The sequence below is a fragment of the Colias eurytheme genome, chromosome 29, assembly GCF_061535395.1.
Source record: "Colias eurytheme isolate Ceu_HAF_F1 chromosome 29, ilColEury1 Martin Lab GWU primary, whole genome shotgun sequence".
NCBI classification, from domain to species: domain Eukaryota; kingdom Metazoa; phylum Arthropoda; class Insecta; order Lepidoptera; family Pieridae; genus Colias; species Colias eurytheme.
Genome location: NC_143008.1, coordinates 5,937,816 through 5,958,940, shown reverse-complemented (window position 1 = coordinate 5,958,940; position 21,125 = coordinate 5,937,816). Strand labels below are relative to the sequence as shown.

The 21,125-nt window shown below is 34.0% G+C and overlaps 2 protein-coding genes and 1 non-coding gene across 6 annotated transcripts; 2 read left to right on the top strand and 1 right to left on the bottom strand.

The window, feature by feature from the left end:
* Positions 1-5,062: 5,062 nt before the first annotated feature.
* On the bottom strand, positions 5,063-14,367 carry Ssdp (Sequence-specific single-stranded DNA-binding protein). 4 transcript variants are annotated; one of them, XM_090117829.1, is made up of 7 exons: positions 13,889-14,367; positions 11,686-11,898; positions 10,385-10,540; positions 9,697-9,882; positions 7,634-7,753; positions 6,479-6,586; positions 5,063-5,685 (listed from the first exon to the last, which is right to left on the bottom strand). In XM_090117829.1, exons 1-7 carry the CDS (start codon positions 14,232-14,234, stop codon positions 5,552-5,554), a joined length of 1,263 nt encoding a protein of 420 aa, XP_089973955.1. In that variant the 5' UTR covers positions 14,235-14,367; the 3' UTR covers positions 5,063-5,551. The 4 variants fall into 4 exon arrangements, with proteins under 4 accessions (XP_089973955.1, XP_089973957.1, XP_089973956.1 ...); XM_090117830.1 differs by having other exon boundaries at positions 5,571-5,709; XM_090117831.1 differs by lacking the exon at positions 7,634-7,753.
* Positions 14,368-15,209: 842 nt separating this feature from the next.
* RpL32 (Ribosomal protein L32) lies at positions 15,210-20,960 on the top strand. The gene is made up of 3 exons (XM_090118177.1): positions 15,210-15,406; positions 18,411-18,520; positions 20,763-20,960. Exons 1-3 carry the CDS (start codon positions 15,292-15,294, stop codon positions 20,940-20,942), a joined length of 405 nt encoding a protein of 134 aa, XP_089974303.1. The 5' UTR covers positions 15,210-15,291; the 3' UTR covers positions 20,943-20,960.
* LOC149896298 (small nucleolar RNA psi18S-841/snoR66) lies at positions 17,664-17,792 on the top strand. The gene has a single exon (XR_016458414.1). It is a non-coding gene; the product is annotated as a small nucleolar RNA psi18S-841/snoR66 (small nucleolar RNA).
* Positions 20,961-21,125: the final 165 nt, after the last annotated feature.

Here is a 21,125-nt window from a genome sequence, read left to right as displayed (position 1 = left end):
AAAGCTAACTTACAAACTGTTCCTCTGTCAAGATGTATGTTTATTTTTATAAAAATGGCTTCTTATCAATAGCTTACAATATTAATTTATGTTAATGAATTTTATCGCAGTGTCCCCGTGCATATGGATAATGCTGATCACTTAGGATCCATCAGGTAATGCCTCTTCATACAACAAAACACATAATTGCTTTTGTTTGTATTCTTATACATATAGCAAAAGCGGGATTGTGTTCGTTTGTCTTTTATTCACGTTTCAACGGACCGATTTTATGATGATTTTTGTGTCTGGAGAGAACGATAGAGAATAATATTGCCATTTCACCGCCTTTGACTATGCGGTTGAAAAGTTGTATGTTGCATAACGCCATCCACAGTATGACAGTAGTTCGGTAAGGCTAAAATTATTACTGCACAGCACGCGAACTGAACACGCACTTGCATTGCTTGTTGGATAAAAATAAGCCATGGTTAAGCTGTAATTATGTTACTATAGTACTAACATTAGTTAACTTTACCTAATTTGAAAAATATAGTGCTTGATAAACGGTTCTAAATTAAAAATATGTACTTTAATTTAGCTTTAAAATAATGATAGATTTTTTAATTAATTTTCTAAGATATACCATGATATACTTACCTAATAAGAATTTGATTATAAGTACCTAACTGACGAATTGAATAAAATGTGATCTTTTCATAAAACACGTTTTTCTTATATTGTATTTACTACATTGTGTTCTTACAGAAGCTTTTTTCATATCATTTTTTTTATTATACTTATACCTATGTATATCATGTTGCACTATCTTACATTAGTTTTCTTTAATAAAAGAAAAAAAATCGGTTCATTTCGAATTTAGTACCACCACCAAGATAAAAGATTGTGTTTTCTACAATCTTATTACATTTTCTATCTTATAATTATTTATAATAGGTTAATAAATAAAACGACCAATCAATATATAATAACTATTTATGTAAGTATATAAACAGTACATCGATAAGAAAAAAATAATTCATTTACCTAACTCACGAAAAAAACTAAAACATAATTAATAATATTATACAGTCATATCACGAAGGTTAGCAGACAAAGATTTGCTAAGAGTTCACTTACCTTCGTAAAATGGCCGGGCTATACCTTAAAACATACATCCTCACACTACACATATTTTTATTTAAATAAAAAATAAAACCAATAGAATTCTCTTAAAAAAATCTTGCAATGTCCACTTTTGCATTATCGATCTATTTTTTTTTATATTTTACGCTTACTCTTAAATCTATTAACACTGCACGAATCTACAAATTTTTCGGCCCCGTTAGTTTTTTTCCAAATAATAATGACACGTTCAATTTTATATACATTAATTACACGATCGCAATCAATTTTGTATTTTCCGAGATTCAATAACAATTTTCTTGTGACATTTCCAATTTTCCCGCCAAAACTAATAAGCTATCTAAAAAAACGTAGCGTTCTTTTTTCAAACGTGGAATTAAAAAGTAATTCCATTTTTTTTTGTAGATGCCAGCAACATTCTCTACGTCACTTTCGAAACTGTCAATGTCATTGCAATGACACAGATAAAAAAATTTACGCAGCACTAAAAGGACCAAAAACTTGTACATAACTATGGACAGGGCAACGCCCTCAACTTAGATGCTACCTCACCGAAAATCTCGCTATAATAACCTATTTTATACAAATTTCCATACACCCCGAGAAAAAAAAACTATTCTATTTAAATACCGGATTTGAAAGAAAATTCTGAATATTTTTTTAATTATTTTTAGTACAAAAATTATGTTTTTTTTTTGCATAAAAATTTTTCGAAATCCCACGCGGACGACCAAAAATTTTGGACAAGTAAATCAATTCCGTTATACTTTTGGCAGTCCGCACATCTACGTCTAATAATATTTAAAATCAATAATTTAACCTGAATAAATGCGTATTCGAATGAAAGAGGATTTTTTTAAATGTAAAATCAATCGTGCATTCGAAATCTTAAGCCACAAAAAATGCTCGTATTAAAAAAATATACATCAAATGATTGGGTACCAAAAACGTTATACAGGCTGTTCTAGAATTGATCCTACAAAAAATAAAACCACGAAACATATTTAAACACAGTCTAACTTTAAACCAGGGATCTGTCACTTTAATAGTTGCCTATGTGAAATACGACAAAACCAGATTAATAACTCAGGCCCCGGAACCACAGACACAATAGAAAATCTATTGTGTCTGGGACCGATCGGGCCGCTTGGGGCTCAATGGGTTAAAGAGAACCCGCGCTTAAAGTTAAACTCTGTCAAAAGTTTTTTGTGGTAAGACAGTAAACGTTTTAAAACTTAAGGCATATTCAAACTACGGCGGTATCCGCTATGCCGTGGGTAGCGGTATCCCGATGGGCACGCGATTAAATCTCTTACATAGTATAATTCTATAATATAGAGACTGTAATCGCGTACCGATCAGAGTACAGTAACGAACAGCCGAAATATACGCGATTAGAGTCTTTATAATATACTACGTAAGAGATTTAATCGCGTGCCCATCGGGATACCGCTACCAACGGCGGTAGAATACCGCTCTAATCTGAATAGGCCCTTATTCTGCGGTATCGTAAACTAAGCTATTGAAAAACCAAGATCAAAATTCACCAACACCCTGTATAAGAAACAAAATAATTTCCATATTTACATTAAAATAAATAGATTGATTAAATGAATCTAAACGCGGTTACAAACGAACATTTCTACAAGCGAATACATTGCAAAAACTGAACTTATATGTAAAAATACGAATCTAGGAACATTATATCTTAAAAACAAAAGCTAAATAATAATAATTTATATAAAAAAATGGAAGATGTATACATATAGAGTGACATACTGAACGGACGCTTCACGAGCGTGCGTTCTCGACCGTGTCTGGATATAAAATGACTCGAAATAGGTAAAAAGTACCAAAATTTAGGGATACCTTCAAAAACTAAAGTAATTAAATTTCTTTCTTTCTTATGAATCTTTCTGTTATATTCAATTGACAGTAATAAAATCAATTAAATCTCATCAAAGTAATAGAAGTAAATAACTCAAATTTATGTCAAAGTCCATTAATGATATGGATATAGGGAAAAAAAGCAATTTTACCGATTTAACCATTTAATCCTCAAACAATATATGCGCAGAAGTTGAGAATTTATAAAATTTTGATCTAAGATTTCATGCAAACTAATTTATTAATCAAAGTTTAAAAACTTAAAAGTTACAAAATAAAATGATGTATACCATATTGAATTAATTATCTGTGTCCATAGAAAACTATGATTCTAACATCTATCAAGTCATTTTATACCAGACCGAAAAAATCTCCACAGCTTAAAAAACATATTAATGTCATTGGAAACATTTATTAAGTAATCTTGGCTTAAAAATGCCGGAAAAACCGTTGTCTATTACGAACTGATTTAAAAAAAAAACGAGTTAGTAAAACATCGATAGAACACCCATTTACAGAGAATACATTAAAAAAAATCGATTATACACATTACATTTATAATAAAAAATTAAATTAAGAACGTCTATGTATATTCAATTACATATTACATACATATATTCGAAATTATTTTTAATACATTTATCGTGTGTAAAAAGAACGTCACTATTTCGCAGTCTAGAGCGCGAAAATTTGACAGCTGTCAAAATGTTTTTTTTTCTACAAGCACTATGGTGTTCATTTTTTTTAAACAGCCATGAATATTAAAATCCACAGATTAAATTGTGACAGTATTTTCAAATTCCCGCGGTTAGACTGACAAATAATAAAATTGAACTTTGTTGTTGCAATTTTTGTATTTATTGAGCTATGCTCGACAGATATTGATTAAACCATATATGTAATAAATTTTAGCAGAAAAAGTACATAAAAAGAACAAAAAAAAGTTGAGGGAATTTATATAAAAAATACTGATATTTCATCAGAGAAAAGAGTAACGACAATCTAGCTTTACCGACCTTATAAAAATACTCTTCCATTTGAAAACCACTCTTATCTCGCTACAACAAAGTCCAATTTCATTTGAAATAGAAAAATAAAAACACTCATCAATTGCTATTTCAACTACAGTGCTGATAGTGGACTTTGACAGCTTATGAGCTATTACGTAAATTACGAAAAACATTTCATTCAACATACAACTTTATTTGTTCGTGTAATAAGGTCCAAAATGAAAAGCCCAGTCTAAGATAAAAATTTAAATTATTTTGATTAACTCATTTAAAAAGTAAAAAATAATAATAATGCGGGTACATTTAAAAAAAGACCTTCGAAGTCATAAGTACCTTTTAAATTTATTTTCATGAAAAAAAAAGCCTAAAAGCAACCATAAAACATGTTTAAGTCCCTAAAATCATCGTGTGACTAAGACACAAAGTAAATTACTCCACGAGTTAGAAAGAGACGCACTGTGTTCCCTTTACTTGTCTATAAAAACCGTAAGCTCATTTAGTTCTATAGTAACAACATAACAGCCATAAGCCGCCAAAGAAAAAATACATAGAGCGGTGCTGAAAACTCAATAAATAAGGAAGATCATTTAACCGTGACGTTTTAAAGCAGTATTACTGCCAGTGTGGGAGAGAGATGGCGCTAGACGACCGGTATAGCGCTGTCTCTTTTCCACACTGGATATAATACTGCTGTAAGACGTCATAGTACGGGGGCAGTTCGAGCCTTTGCACATACCGGACTCCCATTTCTGAGATCAACGTACAATGAACTTGAGAGATCTAATTGGCGCCAATTTTCACTAAAATACACGAAAAATGTGAATATAATCGTTTATTTACACAATACAGCGTAAAATAGCTAGGTCGAGCCATCTTCAAATGTCATTGACACATAGACGTCACTTTGACAGTGAAAGTTTAAAAATACTAAGAAAAGTTGACCGATGTCACTGTCATATGACAATGACAAATATATGTAGTTGGTATTTTGTTAATCGAAGATTTTTACATGTCCTGTGCAAAGCATAGAACATTTTGAATGAACGTCAATTTTGGTCGTGGACATGTTACAGTTGATTTAAAAACTTGGTCATACGACACTGTCAATAATAGTTAAAATTTTAACCGCGGACATTGTAGCAATATCTTTTATAACTGCCATATTATAACAGTGACGGCGACCGTTGACGTTTCCAACATTAACATTTTGACCTGTTCAATATTGCAAACACTGTTACAAAAACGCCGCTAAGCCATTTGACCGCGATAATTGTGTTACCAGAAAACAAATTTAAACACAGTCTAACTTTACACCAGGAATTTGTCAATAGTTGTCTATGTGAAATACGACAAAACCAGATTTAAGAGAACCCGCGCTTAAAGATAAACCCTGTCTAAAGTTTTTTGTGGTAAGACAGATCATCCATATGACAGTAACATTTGACGTGACAGATGACAGATGACATTTTGACAGCTAACTGACGTTTGGCGCCTCCCCATAGACACCGGTACGTTCACCCATTGATCTTTCACTGCATAAAATAATCCGGATGATCTGGATCCTTCTCGAACCGCTTAGCTTCCTCCTGCATGCTCTCTTTTATCTTCAAAATGGCGGCCGATTCAGTTTGATCGCTCTGATCGCCGCCCGGCCCGCCAAAACCTTACAATCAGAAATCAACACCACCTGTTTAATTTTATCAACTGATAACGTGAATATTCTCCTGGTTCTCCAATGTTACATATAAAATAAGTTGTTTTGCTAATAATCAACTTAGTTATTATTACATAATCAACAGATTTTTAGTTCAATTTCTCTTATTTTTTTGTAAAGAGTTTATTTTTTAATTTCATAAAATTTTTGGCTAAAGTGATACTTGCATGGTATAGAATTGTTATAATATTCAGGTATATAACTTGTATCAACGGATGGATAAATGTCTCCTGTAACACAGGACATTTCCTAGCATAGGAGACATTGTTCAAAATTCAAATATTGCAAGTAATTGTATCTACAGCTACGGTTTATGTTTTACTTATATGTAAGTTATCCCATAATTGCATGTACATGTATATTTTATTGTTGTCAAATAAAGAATTTATTATTATTAGATTTTATAGTAGTATGTAGTATGTACAGTAAAAGACTAAGAATTATTTAAGTGAAAAACACTTATCTTAATACACTAAACGAGGGATAAATATGAAATCCTGTAGAACAATTTCCTACGAACCTAGGGCAGATAACTATTATATGGGATTTTTTAAAGAACGGATAGATGATATAATTAACGGCACATGAGATCTCAACGAAATTTGGCTCAGTTAGAAAGATTACAGTCTGTTTTAGCAAGGCAATCTAAAACAGACTGAACTGACTGACTACCCTAAGATGAAAAACCTATCGCACAGAAAAAGCCCTCAAAAGCAAAAAGAAAACACCATCGTATGCTTACTTAAGTTGTAGTCCCCCATTCCAGAGCCCGAGTCCTCACGCGGAGTCCCCGGCCCTCCGCCCCCAACGCCACCCGGCGAAGACTTCATCCCGTCAACACCGCCTAAACCTACACCCAAAAATCGTACATTTTTCATAGCATTAAAGGCCGCTTAAGCATGATTTTCGCTACACCGTGCCTGATCCGGGAAACAAATGAAACAATATCCATAGAAATTTCAACTTCGTGCCCCGTACGAGTCACATTCAGGCAAATATCACTTCATACAAGAGCGTGTGTGCTGAGCACACTTGTCAGATGTGAAACTTCTTTGGCAAGATTCAAAGATACCAAAATCGTCACAAAACTCCATGACTTGACGGTATTACAACGACGTGACCTTGAAATTTTACTCTCAAGTCTCAACGCGCCTAAAGAAGTTTCACTTCAAAAGTATATACATAATAATATTTGATCGAGCTCAGGACGGGGCACGGCCCGGTCGCGACACGGTGTAGCGTAAATCATCTTTTACAGATATGTATTATCTGAACAATAACCTAGGCGGTCTAAGGCACCGCCACCACCAGCGAGGAAATAGGACGCGGGTTCGATTGACATGATTAATAAACCGATTCATTAGTAGCTTTTTTGTAGAGCGAACATTATATAAACCTACAATAACACGACTTAAATCGTCAGTCTGCCTATGTTCATCCACAAAAAGTCGAAACGTAACCTTAGAAGAGACTTTTGTTCAAATTGCTTCATTCTCCCACAAAACGTTCTCATTAAATAATTTTAAATATTATTTAATGGTCCCTCTTCACAATGGGCAGCGTTGGCCCAACAAATGATTGTCGATGTTTGCCGCCATTACGGCGATTATGAATAAACATCAACAATAACGGCCGATCATAGACATTAAGGCCCTCTACGCTATCGTGATTGCTTCTACTCGCCCAATGCTGCCCATTGTTAAGAGGGCCCATAAAAATAATTATAAACGTTAAAAATATTCGCCAATCATCATAAAACGATGATTTAGTTATACAATTAAAATTAATACCTACAGCACAACGAGCAATAATAACTACGTAGAAAAATTCATTGCGATTCCATATAAACTCAAAATAAAAAATCGTCTATATTATAGTTATATTTAATCTGTGGCACCTTCGCTGGTTGGCGGTTGCGTGAGGTGCTGCGATGACGGCCCGTGATCGCCGGCGAGTGGGAACTCCGCCCCTAGCGCTCCGCCGACGGGCTTCATCATCGTGTACATGTTGTCACCGCCTGCCGCGCAACAATGCGTCAGCAATTGACAGTTGACAGATGACGGATCGAGTTTGACAGGTGTCAGATTCGAGTATTTTTTTTTTAATTTTGCTCTAATGTCAAAATTTTATTTGTGTACGGCATGTCCACGATCAGAAGTCATAAAACTCTATAGTACCATTACGTTCTAACCATTTTTATTGTTTTTTCTACGTAGTTATTATTGTAACGTTCGAGCCTAAAGTGTGATGCAGACGCAACTAAATGCAAAATGTTAAATAAAAAAAAAACTATCAAATTACTGGCCACAAAATTAAAAAGAATGGATGTAGTCAAGCATTATTTGATTTCGTTTTATGACTTCCAACCAGGGTTTCACATGTAGGTTCCCAACTAGAGACCATAGACAAACTTGGAACTACATACGTGTCAATTTGACGGATAAAAGTGGCCCATAGACAAATATGTTTGTTTTTTTCTGAATCACACCTTACACTTAGTAAAACCTTTTTATTAGTTACCTTTCTAGTTGGAAAACTACCCCTTAAACTAAACATTTAATAATGTGGTTACGTGAAGAAAAAATGTAAGAAGCATAAATTACGATGCGACCGTCTATAAATACAATAGATAATGTCTTAATATGTCGTATTTAAGTCTCTTAAACAAAAATGATATAGCTTGACGCAGTGGCTGTAAGGCGGTGTAGGTATGTGCAGTGAGGCGGGGGCCGGGTAAGAAAGAGCACAAGTTAGAAGTTAGAAAGAAACGGTCGGTACTCTCCCTCGCCTCAGCGCGCACATACACAAACAGCCCTACAGCCTCTGCACTCAAGCTAAAGTACAGGGGTTCCCAATCTTTTTCAGCTCGCGGCGCAGTTATATGTTAAAAAATTTTGTCACGGCGCCCTACCCACCCAACTTAGCTATTTGAAAAGGAAACAGTCGATATAGGTACCTACAATTCAAGAATAGAAATTAGGTTAGGCAAAGAACAAAAATTAAAAATATGACCTCAATTTCTTTATTGTAAAATAATTTAAAGAGAAGTAAAAAAGTAAGGCTTAACAAAAAAAAAGTAAGACAACACGATAAAGGCGATGCGCACGACGTAAGTCGTAGTAGCAAATTTAAAAACTTGTATGTCATTTTAAGACGCTATGTTTCTACCGATTCGAGCGCTCAAAAAATGTACTGTATATAAGAAGTAATATAAGAAGATCGACTCACGGCGCCCATCTAACTTTCTACGGCGCACAGTTTGGGAACCCCTGCTATAGTATAAATTCATATAAGCTGACATTTGTCAGATGTCCTGCAACTTTTCGTACTTCAATTTAGTCGCAAGAAAGTCGCGCGACGGTCGCAGCGTGAACGGTAACGTTAGACAAATGATAAAAGCGTGGAACGTGGGTATGCGAGAATGAAGCAAGCGAACGAAAGAAAAGTGAAGTATGTGATTGTGAATTTAATTGGCATTGTGACTATACGTATATATTTTAGTAGAAAATATGGCGTAGATATAAAGAAATGTAGCAAAAAATCGCAATCTTGAAAAAATAGAATATCAAGTCTTCCAATTCTTTACTCATTTGTGATATAAGTTTTGATCAAGTATAAAAGTTAAAGCAGACAAAATCGCGTGAAACAAGTAGTTTAACATATAAGAGCACGAGATAAGGCAATTCTACATATATTGTATGTTTGTTTAAAGTAAATTCAGGTAGTAACAATAAACTTAGTTATTTTTTCTTCACAACTAACTCTAAACTCCCTCCAACGCAGTAATTACAATTATCCCCCCTCCAATTTCTTACAAACGAAAAAAATGATCACACTATCTAATTTTTTAAGTACACTTACTAATATCCCCCACAATTATTAAAAAAAATATAATCAATATTTTTTAACCATAAGCTCTAACACTTATAACTCTTATAATTATCCCATTATCCCACTTACCCGAATTAGACGAGTCCTGCGGGCTGGGCATGATCGGCGTCGGCGGGCCCGGCGGGCCGTTCGAGCCGGGCGGCGCTCCGTACGCGCCCGGCGACCCGCCGCTGTAGTTCAATGGCGCCGACCCGCCAGCCGCCCCACTACCGCCCGCCCAGGCACCGCGTGGACCCATACCCATTGGCGGCATACCTATTTATGATATTAACGAGACTTTTTTAACAAAAAAAAAAGATTTTTAAACGAAAAAAAATTTTTTAAGCCCAAAAAAAAGCTTTTTCTTATTGGAGGCATGTTTATACTAGTAATTTCACGTTCAACCGACTATAAGCAAAAATTGACGAAATAACCCACTACCAAAGTTCTCAATTCGTCACACAAAAGCTAGACACACGGGTGGCTAGACAGTCGTGCCCGGCGACCCGCCGCTGTAGTATAGCGGTGCCGACCCACCACTGTTGTAAATTTCACTATTACTTATCTATAAATAGATATCTTTACATTTTTACACACATAATAACGATATCAACACTATGCTTAGTTATATCATTCTAAACGACAAAAAACTTTCTGAATATCACACAAAAAATGCATATTTTTTTTTATTTGTTCCCTACAAAACATCACTTTTGTGGGGGAAATTTTACATTTCTTTTTACATATCATTTATTTTTACATTTTTGTCCATATTTACCTGCGCCCTGCGGCGGAGGCCCACGCATGCCGGCCGCGTAAGCACCAGGGCTCATGGGCCCCATACCGGGCCTTGGAGGGGTCATGCGGGGCCCTCCGAGCATGCCCGCACCGCCGCCACCACCCCGTTCTAGGGAATTGCCCATCATGCCTTGGCCTGTAGTGAAAAGTGAAACAACTTTAAATAGTAACTTAAACATTTTAAAAACAAAATACAGTGCAACCTCGATATAACAAATCAGAAGGGAACAAATAAATATTCGTTATATCAAGTAATTCGTTGAACTGAGGTTCGTTATGTTGAGGTTAGGTTGGTCTTTTACGTTTCTGATCCATTTCAACTTGAATCTTTAACAATAGTGACGAGCAGCAGTGTTCACATTACTTTCCAATTTAAATTAAACAAAAATGATCGTTTTACGAACAAAAGCATGTCGAAACCTGTCGCGACATGAATCACATACTATGGGATTAAGAATCATTATCATAAAGGTTTTGGGTTGACGAAATTCGTTAATTAGAGGTATTTATACTTTTCTTGATAGTTAAAAATTCGTTATAATGAGGTTGTTCGCAAAAAATGTTCGTAGTGTAATGGGATATTTTATATTGAATCTTATGGACAATTCAAGGGGAAAAAAGTTGTTAAATCGAGGAAATCGTTATATTGAGGTACGTTATATTAAGGTTGCACTGTATGTACAATGTACATATATGTAGTAAAAAATACATATGCTAAACTTGTAATCTATACTAACATTATAAAGCTGAAGAGTTTGAACGCACTAATCTCAGGAACTACTGATCCGATTTGAAAAATTCTTTCGGTGTTAGATAGCCCATTTATCGAGAAAGGCTATATATCATTACGCTCAAACTAACAGGAGCGCAGCCACGCGGGTGAAACCACGAAGCGCAGCTAGTGTTTAATATAAATTTTATCAAACATGAAACAAATCCTTGTTTTCATACATTAGTTGTAATTTCTGACTCATAAGCTTAACCAATACTGTCAAAATGTAACTTGTTGCGTTTATTTGTTGTTTATACTATTGTATTTGCAAATACACAGAAAAACATTTATATTTTGTTTATTAGCATTTATAGCTTTTTGAAGTTTCTTACATAGAAAAAGATTAAAATTTTTAACTGAAGATACAAATGGCAAAGCATTGAGGCCAAACTCAACTTTTTTTATTCAATATTTTGGCAGCAGACTGCAATTTATCTCTTTCTTTATATACAAATTCAAACTATATAAACAACAGATAAAACTCTACAACATACAGCACACAAACTAACCTGGTGGCCCGTTAAAATCGTTGCCCATGCCCATCCTAACCGCAGACCTCGGCCCGCCTGAGTACCAAGGCCCAATAAACGGCTGTCCAGTCCCCATTAACTGCGGCTGAGGTCCATGCGGGGACGGTTGGGAGCCCGGGTGGGGCGCTGGGGGCGACGGTCGGAGTGACGAGTTCGGGAAGAACCCGGGGGGCATACCACCTCCCCCCATGCCTGGAAATGCGAGTGAAAATATTTTTTAACTTAAATTAAATGGAAAATATAATGGGATTTATAAAGGTCTTTATATCATCAAATTTTTATTAGAAATAATTTATTAGAAGAGACCTGTTTACATTCACACTATAACACTGATTGGAAACTGCTGTTTGCTGTCTTATTTATTACAAAATATATTCAACTTCAAACATTAATTCAACTTTACTCAATATACTTCTTTTAGAAGCGCATTTAAATCACAATACATAGATACATATTTATTACCACTTCGAAAGACATATCTATACTAATATTATAGAGCTGAAGAGTTTTGTTTGAACGCACTAATCTCAGGAACTACTGGTCCGATTTGAAAAATTATTTCGATGTTAGATAGCCCATTTATCGAGCAAGGCTATAGGCTATATATCATCAAGCTAAGACTAATAGGAGCAGGTCAATGCGGGTGAAACCGCAGAGCACAGCTAGTGTCACATATTTCCGTAGCAGTCACTACAGAGAAACTATGTTGTTGCTCTGGTGAAGTCAACACTTAAATGTTCTATTTAACACTAGCGGTCCGCCCCGGCTTCGCCCGTGGTACATGTTTACGTTTTCTCTACATAAGAACCATCCTCGTACTTCAAGGAATATAATAAAAAAAGAATTATCGAAATCGGTTCAGCCATTCTCGAGTTATGCGCTTACCAACACATTTTGCGATTCATTTTTATATATAAGAAGATGTATAGTCTGGGTAGGTAATGGTGAACAGGGGCCGTATTATTACCAGACAGTTTACGCTGTGAATTGAACTGACTGGCAAATTCATATAATACCATAATTAAATATGGCTGGTTATTGCGATCATAATATGAACTTGCCAATCCGTTCAATTTGCGATGTAAACTGTCTGGAAATAAGAGTTCATAGTTCATAATACAGCCCCACTTCAATTTGGTGTGTAAATTGTCTGGAAATAATAGGTCATAATCATAATATGGCTTCTGTTTAATAATTAGTCCCCTTTTATAATAAGACTAATACTATATTCAAACATAAATACTATGATCAAATACGATTGCCAAAGCTTTCTCCATTAAAGGAAAATAGGCAAAACATAATTTCTGTGTCCAAAACACAATAGAAGCTAAATCATATAGAAATTCAAGATTTTTTAACAGATTTTAAGCGCGATTAATTCTATATCTTTAATTTCTAAATTACTATTATTCGCGTAAAATCAAACACTAGAAAATACCAGCTAAATCATATTCATTTGTATTATGATTAAATATGTTATGACAATTCAAAAGTGTTTCTAGAAGAAGTCTAATTGAATAAATAAATGTTAGAGTTTGAGTTTGAAATTATCATGAATTCTCCATACTTTTTTTTATTTATGGAACTTTTTCCATTGTGTTAATCAGAGCAAATTTGATAAGTTTGTTTAAAGCAAATATTTGTAGATTATTTTTAAGTATAATAATGTACCTATTGTTTTACAAACTCAAGGTCTTTGGAAAATTCCGTTAATAAAAATTGTAGAAAGCGTTTTTATTGTTATCTATTAATTAAGAATTAGGTTGTGGAATATAAAAATTTTGGAGTAAAGTATACTTCACTTTTTTACTATAAAATTTGTAGACTGACATAAATAAACATGCAGGAGTGTCTTAAATGCATAAAAACTTAGTACAAATGAAGAAGATAACATCATGAATACAATATTCAGACTCCATATAAATAATTTCCTATCTTAAGCTCATACTTTCATATTATGCATCTACATAAGCATGTATCATGGATACATGTGCAAAAAAAGTACTGTTTCCAAGCCTTAAAATAAGTAAACGTCGTAAAACAGCTACTTCCAAACATAAAACGTCGAAAGCACTATACTATTTGCTCACAATGATAAGAAACATACTGGCCTAGAATTCCAATTTGGCATTAGAAAAACAAATTGTTCCCATAGCGCGTATGTTAAAAATAGGTCGCTTACCGTCGTTTGGAGGCGCTGGGCCAGCGTTATGACCGATTCCATTAACACCATATCCTGAATTGACGAAGCCATAGTCGTGGAAAGCCTTCGCTTCTGACGAATGCTCACATGTGTCCCTTCGCTCTGGTGCGGCGCAATAAAGATCCCAAAACACACACCACCAGGAATGTAGGAACCCGGGGGGTTCGCCGAGCGTTATATTCTTTTCCCATCGTATTTCAGAGAGGAACGTTTGCGCCGCTTTCTGTGCCCCGACATGCAGTAAGTACTCGTACACATAGAGGGCCAACTTCTCGCGAGCCTGAGCGTCCGAAGGTACCGTAGAGCCTTTGCCCTTGGCATACATATCGACTGGAAGCCGACGTTTATGTTGGAATTGTTTATTATTTACATTAACGCTTTATATCAATAAATTCAACTTCACAAAATGTCATTGATCGATGGCGACATTTGGCGTCTGTGGCATAGAGAAATCGGATTGTTCTCAATTTCCTACAGCGCATTTTGTAATGTCATAAATCGTTGTCTATGGATATGTACAGATGTTATAAATTCGTTTAAATAATTATTTGGATTTTAGCTCAAAAAAAAAAACGCTTTAATCTGCAAAATCACATTTCAATTGTTTATTTAAAATTGAAAAGATATTATAGGATTCTTTAAATATTAATTATTTAAATGTTTACATACATAAATAGTTATTTTAAATTTTATTATTATTTATTCTTTGTTAAAACTACAACAACACATTAAAATACATCAAAATATATGTTTTAAAATAAATAAGTAAAACCCTTTTCATTTTATCATTTAATAATATAAGTAAATTTTTACGTGAGTGAAAAATAGTCTATTAAGTATTGTCAGTACCTGAAGACTAAAGTTCCCATGAGGATACAAAATTAATTATTTAGTAAGGTTTATATAAAGGTAACTCATTTAACATAAATATATTATTAATTAAAGCAGCAATATTTCGTAAGTAAATACTAAAAGGTAAAAAATATAACAAAGAACAATATTGAGATTAATCTCCTACTTTAATAAATATCGTCAATATTTTTTAAAAGAATTTTATATAATATTATTTCTTTCCAGACCGGTTTATATACATACAAACATACTTTCAAATTGACTTATTTTTGAAATATATGTAATACAAATTTAGCACTCATTATTATATTATATATATTAGCACAGAATTTAGCAAAAGTTATAAACTTGCAACTTTTATATGTCTAAACGCCATAGATAGTAGAAATCATTTTTTTTTAATATTTTGTGACATTGAAAACGCACTGAAACTCTAGGAATATTTGTTCTTGTCTATTCCTTCTTCCTTTTCGTGCGGCCGTGTCACCGCGTGGTTCACAGCCGCGTTTCGCTACAGAAACAAAGTCAAAATGGCAATCAGACCGGTATATAGGCCGACTATCGTCAAAAAGAGGACGAAAAGATTCATCAGACATCAATCCGATCGCTATGACAAACTTAAACGTAACTGGCGTAAACCTAGAGGTATGTGAATGTTATTGGTAACTTAGCCACATTTTGTATTTTTTTTGTAAACAAGAATCATGCTTTACCGTAATTTTATTAGAATAATCACACTAATACATGCTTTTGTAATGTTAAATCTCCACGCGAATAGTTTAATATCTAAAATATTCCTAAAATAATAAAGGTTTGAGGTTATCTTTCAATCGTCCGCTTTTAGCGATTAACATTACTGTATACACTGGGGTAGATCCCTTTAAAAATAATAAAAAGTGCAAAAAAATCGCAGTCGGATGAAACCCATTAGAAAAAGAGGGGAATATGATGAAAATTAAAGGAAAAATAAATTACGGTCAATCCGAGTTCGGGAAAAGGGAGGGGGGAGCTTTTAAGAGAAAAAAATGGTTTCTCTCGATTTCCGACAAAACTACAAGTCCTACGGAAAAAAGTTCAATGGCAAAGTTGTAGGTAATAAAAAAATCTACAACTTTTGTATTGACAATTTTTTCACATAACCTCAAAATTTAGGTGAAAAATTAAAAAAACCAAGTTTTTGGTTTTTTATTTTTAACTACTTCAAAATTTATTTTTTTTCTACGACATTTGGTAGAAACTTGCTTTATTATGTCCCAAATACACTGTAATTTATTTGATTGAAAATATTTATTTTTTCGCCTTATTTTGAATTAATACCAAAAAAACAACCTAATTTTCAATCGAAAAGTCACCCGTCAAAATATCAGCTTTTTTCAAAAACTTTGGGAGCCTTTTATTCATCAAAATCTCTACTTTTATATGGTGTAAAAAAAATAAACCTTACCATAGTAAATGTTCTCAGGAAATGCTTACAAACAGTGTCATAATTAGCTTTTACTAAATCAGGCACACTTCTCGAACTCTATATCTTCTCTTGTATCGGATTTTCGGTAATATTTCAAAAGAAAAACAATTATCTGTTCTAAGTATAATATTTTACAGCATATTCAAAAGCAAAATGATGTCGATAAAAACATTTCAGGTAGTTTGAGAAGTGTGCCTGATTTAGTAAAAGCTCATTTTCACACTGTTTGTATGCATTTTCTGAGAACATTTACTATGGTAATGTTTATTTTTTTTTACACCATATGAAAGTAGAGATTTCAATGAATAAAAGGCTCCCCAAGTTTTTGAAAAAAGCTGATATTTTGACGGGTGACTTTTCGATTGAAAATTAGGTTGTTTTTTTGGTATTAATTCAAAGTAAGGCGAAAAAATAAATATTTTCAGTCAAATAAACTACAGTGTATTTAGGACATAATAAAGCAAGTTTCCACCAAATTTCGTAGAAAAAAAATAAATTTTGAAGTAGATAAAAATAAAAAACCAAAAACTTGGTTTTTTGAATTTTTCACCTAAATTTTGAGGTTATGTGAAAAAATTGTAAATACAAAAGTTGTAGATCTTTTTATTATCTACAACTTTGCCATTGAACTTTTTTCCGTAGGACTTGTAGTTTTGTCGGAAATCAAGAGAAACCATTTTTTTCTCTTAAAAGCTCCCCCCTCCCTTTTCCCGAACTCGGATTGACCGTAATTTATTTTTCCTTTAATTTTCATCATATTCCCCTCCTTTTCTAATGGGTTTCATCCGACTGCGATTTTTTTTTGTTTCAAAAATTATCTACTCTAGTCTAGTAATGTTCTTGTACTAAGAAAATTGATGAATCTTGCTTCAATAATATAAATAAATCATTGCACACATTTAATATTCTTTCGAATGTATTGTTTTACACTGTCAAAAAACAGTCATACTTTCAGTCTAACACTGGAAGAATGTTTTGAATATAACCTTATTGGTATAACAAAAAATGACACGACACATGGCTTATCCTTTATATACTTATACACGATACATACAAATTCTTATTTGTCTATCAAACTACACATACAGACTAGGCTGATAATTAATTTGTATCAAATACTGGTTTCAGGTCTTTTTACTTTAGAATTCTGGTCCATAATATCACAATATCATAGATATGTGCATGCTGAATATTAAATTACTAATGTTTATAAAATTATAACATGAAAGATTTATAAATGATGATTGTGTGTTAAAAAAAACCACTGTTCAAATTTGGCTGTAGCTTATGTATCAGAATAACATACCTAAAGAAATACTTGCTTTTGCTCATGTTTTTGTTTTAAACCATACTAATCTTGCAGCCGAACAAATAATTTTAATATAATTTTATATTACAAAAGCAATAGACACTGAAAATAACTTTTTCAACACAATATGCAAGGGCACTCTGTGTTAATCATACTAAATATGTTAATTACAATTTGTTACCTTGCTACATCAAATCTACTAAACCCTATTCCGAGCAACTAAGACATGGGTGCTTGGTCATATTAGAAGATACAGTTTTATTATTCTCACACTCTTATTTTTGCTTGTACATATATAATACTAGCAGTCCGCCCTGGCTTCGCCCGTGGTACCTACATGTTTAAACTATCCTATCTCTCAAGTTGGATCGAACTGCACATGGTGTGCGAATTTTATTATAATCGGTTAAGTGGTTTAGGAGTCCATTGAGGACAAACATTGTGACACGAGATTTATATATATTAAGATAATATCATTGTACCATAATATTACAGTTTACAACTTAATAGGTAATTTAACATTACAATAAATTTAAACTTCTAGATAAAAATCTAGCAGTCTTTTTTATTATTAAATAAAAAGACAATTTTCAGATGTAAAATTGTTTATTTACACTCCATAATATATCTACACTAGCTGCTCCGCGCGGTTTCAATCCCGTGGCTCCACTCCTGTTGGCCGTAGCGTGATGATGTATAGCCTATAACCTTCGTCGATAATTGGGCTATCTAACACGAAAGAATTTTTCAAATCGGACCAGTAGTTCCCGAGATTAGCGCGTTCAAACAAACAAACTCTTCAGCTTTATAATATTAGTATAGATTATTTAAAATATCCCTACAATTTTTTTTTAAACATTCTTCGTTAATTCCAGGTATTGACAACAGAGTGCGCAGGCGTTTCAAGGGTCAATACTTGATGCCCACCATTGGATATGGTTCAAACAAGAAGACCCGCCACATGCTGCCCAATGGCTTCCGCAAGGTAATTTATTTAAATAATGGTCCACAAAACTTATTGAAACCAAGTAAAAATGAGTTGAGATGGTTGTATTAACATCTTACTAGATGGCATGGGGTGTCCCTTGGACACAAAATCAAAAACTTAAAAGGAGTTTGTTTGCTTAGCCAGAGTCATAATTAAACACTTACCTCACCCCGCACGATCACGAGTAATATGGCTAGCGTTTACCACAAAGACGATACACAGCAAAGATTATTATGCTTGATAACATTGATCAGATCCTACTAATATTATAAATGCGCAAGTTTATGAGGATGTGTATGTGTGTGTTTGTTACTCTTTCACGCAAATACCACTGAACCGATTACGATGAAATTTAGCACATATAGAGGGTAACTTGGATTATCACATAGGATAGGTTTTATCTCGTAAATCCCACGGTAACGGGAACTATGCGGGGTTTTCTTTCGAAATGCGGGCGGAGCCGCGGGTGACAAGTTAGTTGTGTAGCACAAGAAAATGTTATTTGTGTAACAATAAAAGATAATGTATTGTCGGAAGAGCAAGGTGTTCTAACACAAGCACTGAAATGCTTAAAACGATGTCTATATGACTGGTAAAATAGTAAACATATTTGTAACTGAATAAATAATTTTGATGAAAATAACTTTTTCCACACAATATGCAAGGGCACTCTGTGTTAATAATTATACATATTTTAATTACAATTTTTTACCTTGCTACATCAAAATATCTACTAAACCCTATTCTGAGCAACTAAGACATGGGTGCTTGGTCATATTAGTAGATACAGTTTTTTTAGTATAGATAGAAATTAGAGAGATAATTTTGTCAGAGTGTCCGGGGTGTGCTATAAGGGTAGTGTGTTGACACGGTACGGCGTCAGAAGTGGATTAGAATTCCACCTTGTGATCATTGAGTTACTACGTACTACGTATACTAGATAGGGTATCACTACTACACTCTTTGTAACACGAATTAGAGGCAATTGTCACAAACTCATTTAGTCTGTGCCGAGCTGTGCCCACGTGCTATTGCTCTGTTCAAAATGCCATCATGTGTGCTGAGATATTGCACTAATAATTTAAATAATACAGCAAAATGAAAGCTGAATGTATGCATATCTTCGTATATGATCCGCCCCACGTGCGTCCCGCACCGCCGCGCTTGTCGCACAGATTTTGTTTGTGGTGTCCTCTCTATACGTAGTGATAATACCTCAATGCTTGTGATTGAATTATCTTTATTCATTATATAAAAATGAATCGCAAAATGTGTTGGTAAGCGCATAACTCGAGAACGGCTGAACCGATTTCGATAATTCTTTTTTTATTATATTCCTTGAAGTACGAGGATGGTTTTTATGTAGAGAAAACGTAAATATGTACCACGAGCGAAGCCGGGGCGGACCGCTAGTTCATTAAAAATTCTCACCAATAAAAACTACAGAAACATACAGATTAGGGTTTAAATACTTCTAAAGAAATTTCTCTTTAGAAGTAGATTTACCATGTTCCAAGAAATACTAGTTTATCATATTTCTTGAATGCGTAACTATAACTCGCGCGAGTTAACTTGACACCTGAAAAATGGTCCTGTCCCTTTCACTCCATATTATCACGTGAGAGTGAAAGAGACGGGTATAGGTAGCAGGTCTCAAGTTGACTCGCGCGGGTTGTAGTGTATTGATGAATGAAGTCAAGTCCCAATAAATAACTTACTAATCACAATTTTATACACTTTACATGCAACATTTGTTTCAAATTGTATTTATATTTTCGAGTTTGAGTGCTGCATCTCTTATATTCTTTAATATGACGTACAATTTATTACGAATGGGTCCAATGTATGCAAATGAACAAAATTAATAACAAATACTTGTGGCCAATTTTTATAGGCAAACAATAGCTAATACATAATACCTTAGTCTCAGCATTCATTTTTAATTAAGTTAAGTTTAGTTTAGTCAAAACCTTGGTCTTTCTACTTGACGAATTAAAAAAAATTGGTTGTTTGTAAAGTAGGTTTACGATCGAGATGTTTACGTGATAACATAATGCAGTGGCAGCGCTCGAGATGAGACGGGAGATCGGTCCGTCTCTCTCTCGTTATACCTGCGATCGCGCTCGTGAGGTTTTGGTGTGACACAAGTTTCTGAACATGTCACCCGACTAAAACGATTTTAAAAACGTTATCACGTTAAAAAGTAATTTGTAAATAATTGAAATTAATCTTCTTACAGGTCCTCGTGCACAACGTCCGCGAACTGGAGATCCTCATGATGCAAAACAGGAAATACTGCGCGGAGATCGCGCACGGCGTGTCCTCCAAGAACCGCAAGACCATCGTAGAGAGGGCCCAGCAGCTCAGCATCAGAGTGACCAACGCGGCCGCCCGCCTCCGCAGCCAGGAGAACGAATAAATATACGTTTATAGTTTATCTGTGTTTTATTCTTTTTAAGTACCTGATTTGAGTCATATTTGAGTTTTACTTTGACAGTTGATGTCAGATTTTGACATTTGAGGCAAGCAAAATGGCGCCAATAAATTGAATACTTTTTTTTTCACCGAGCAATGTCTGTATTTAAATTTACATAATAGAATG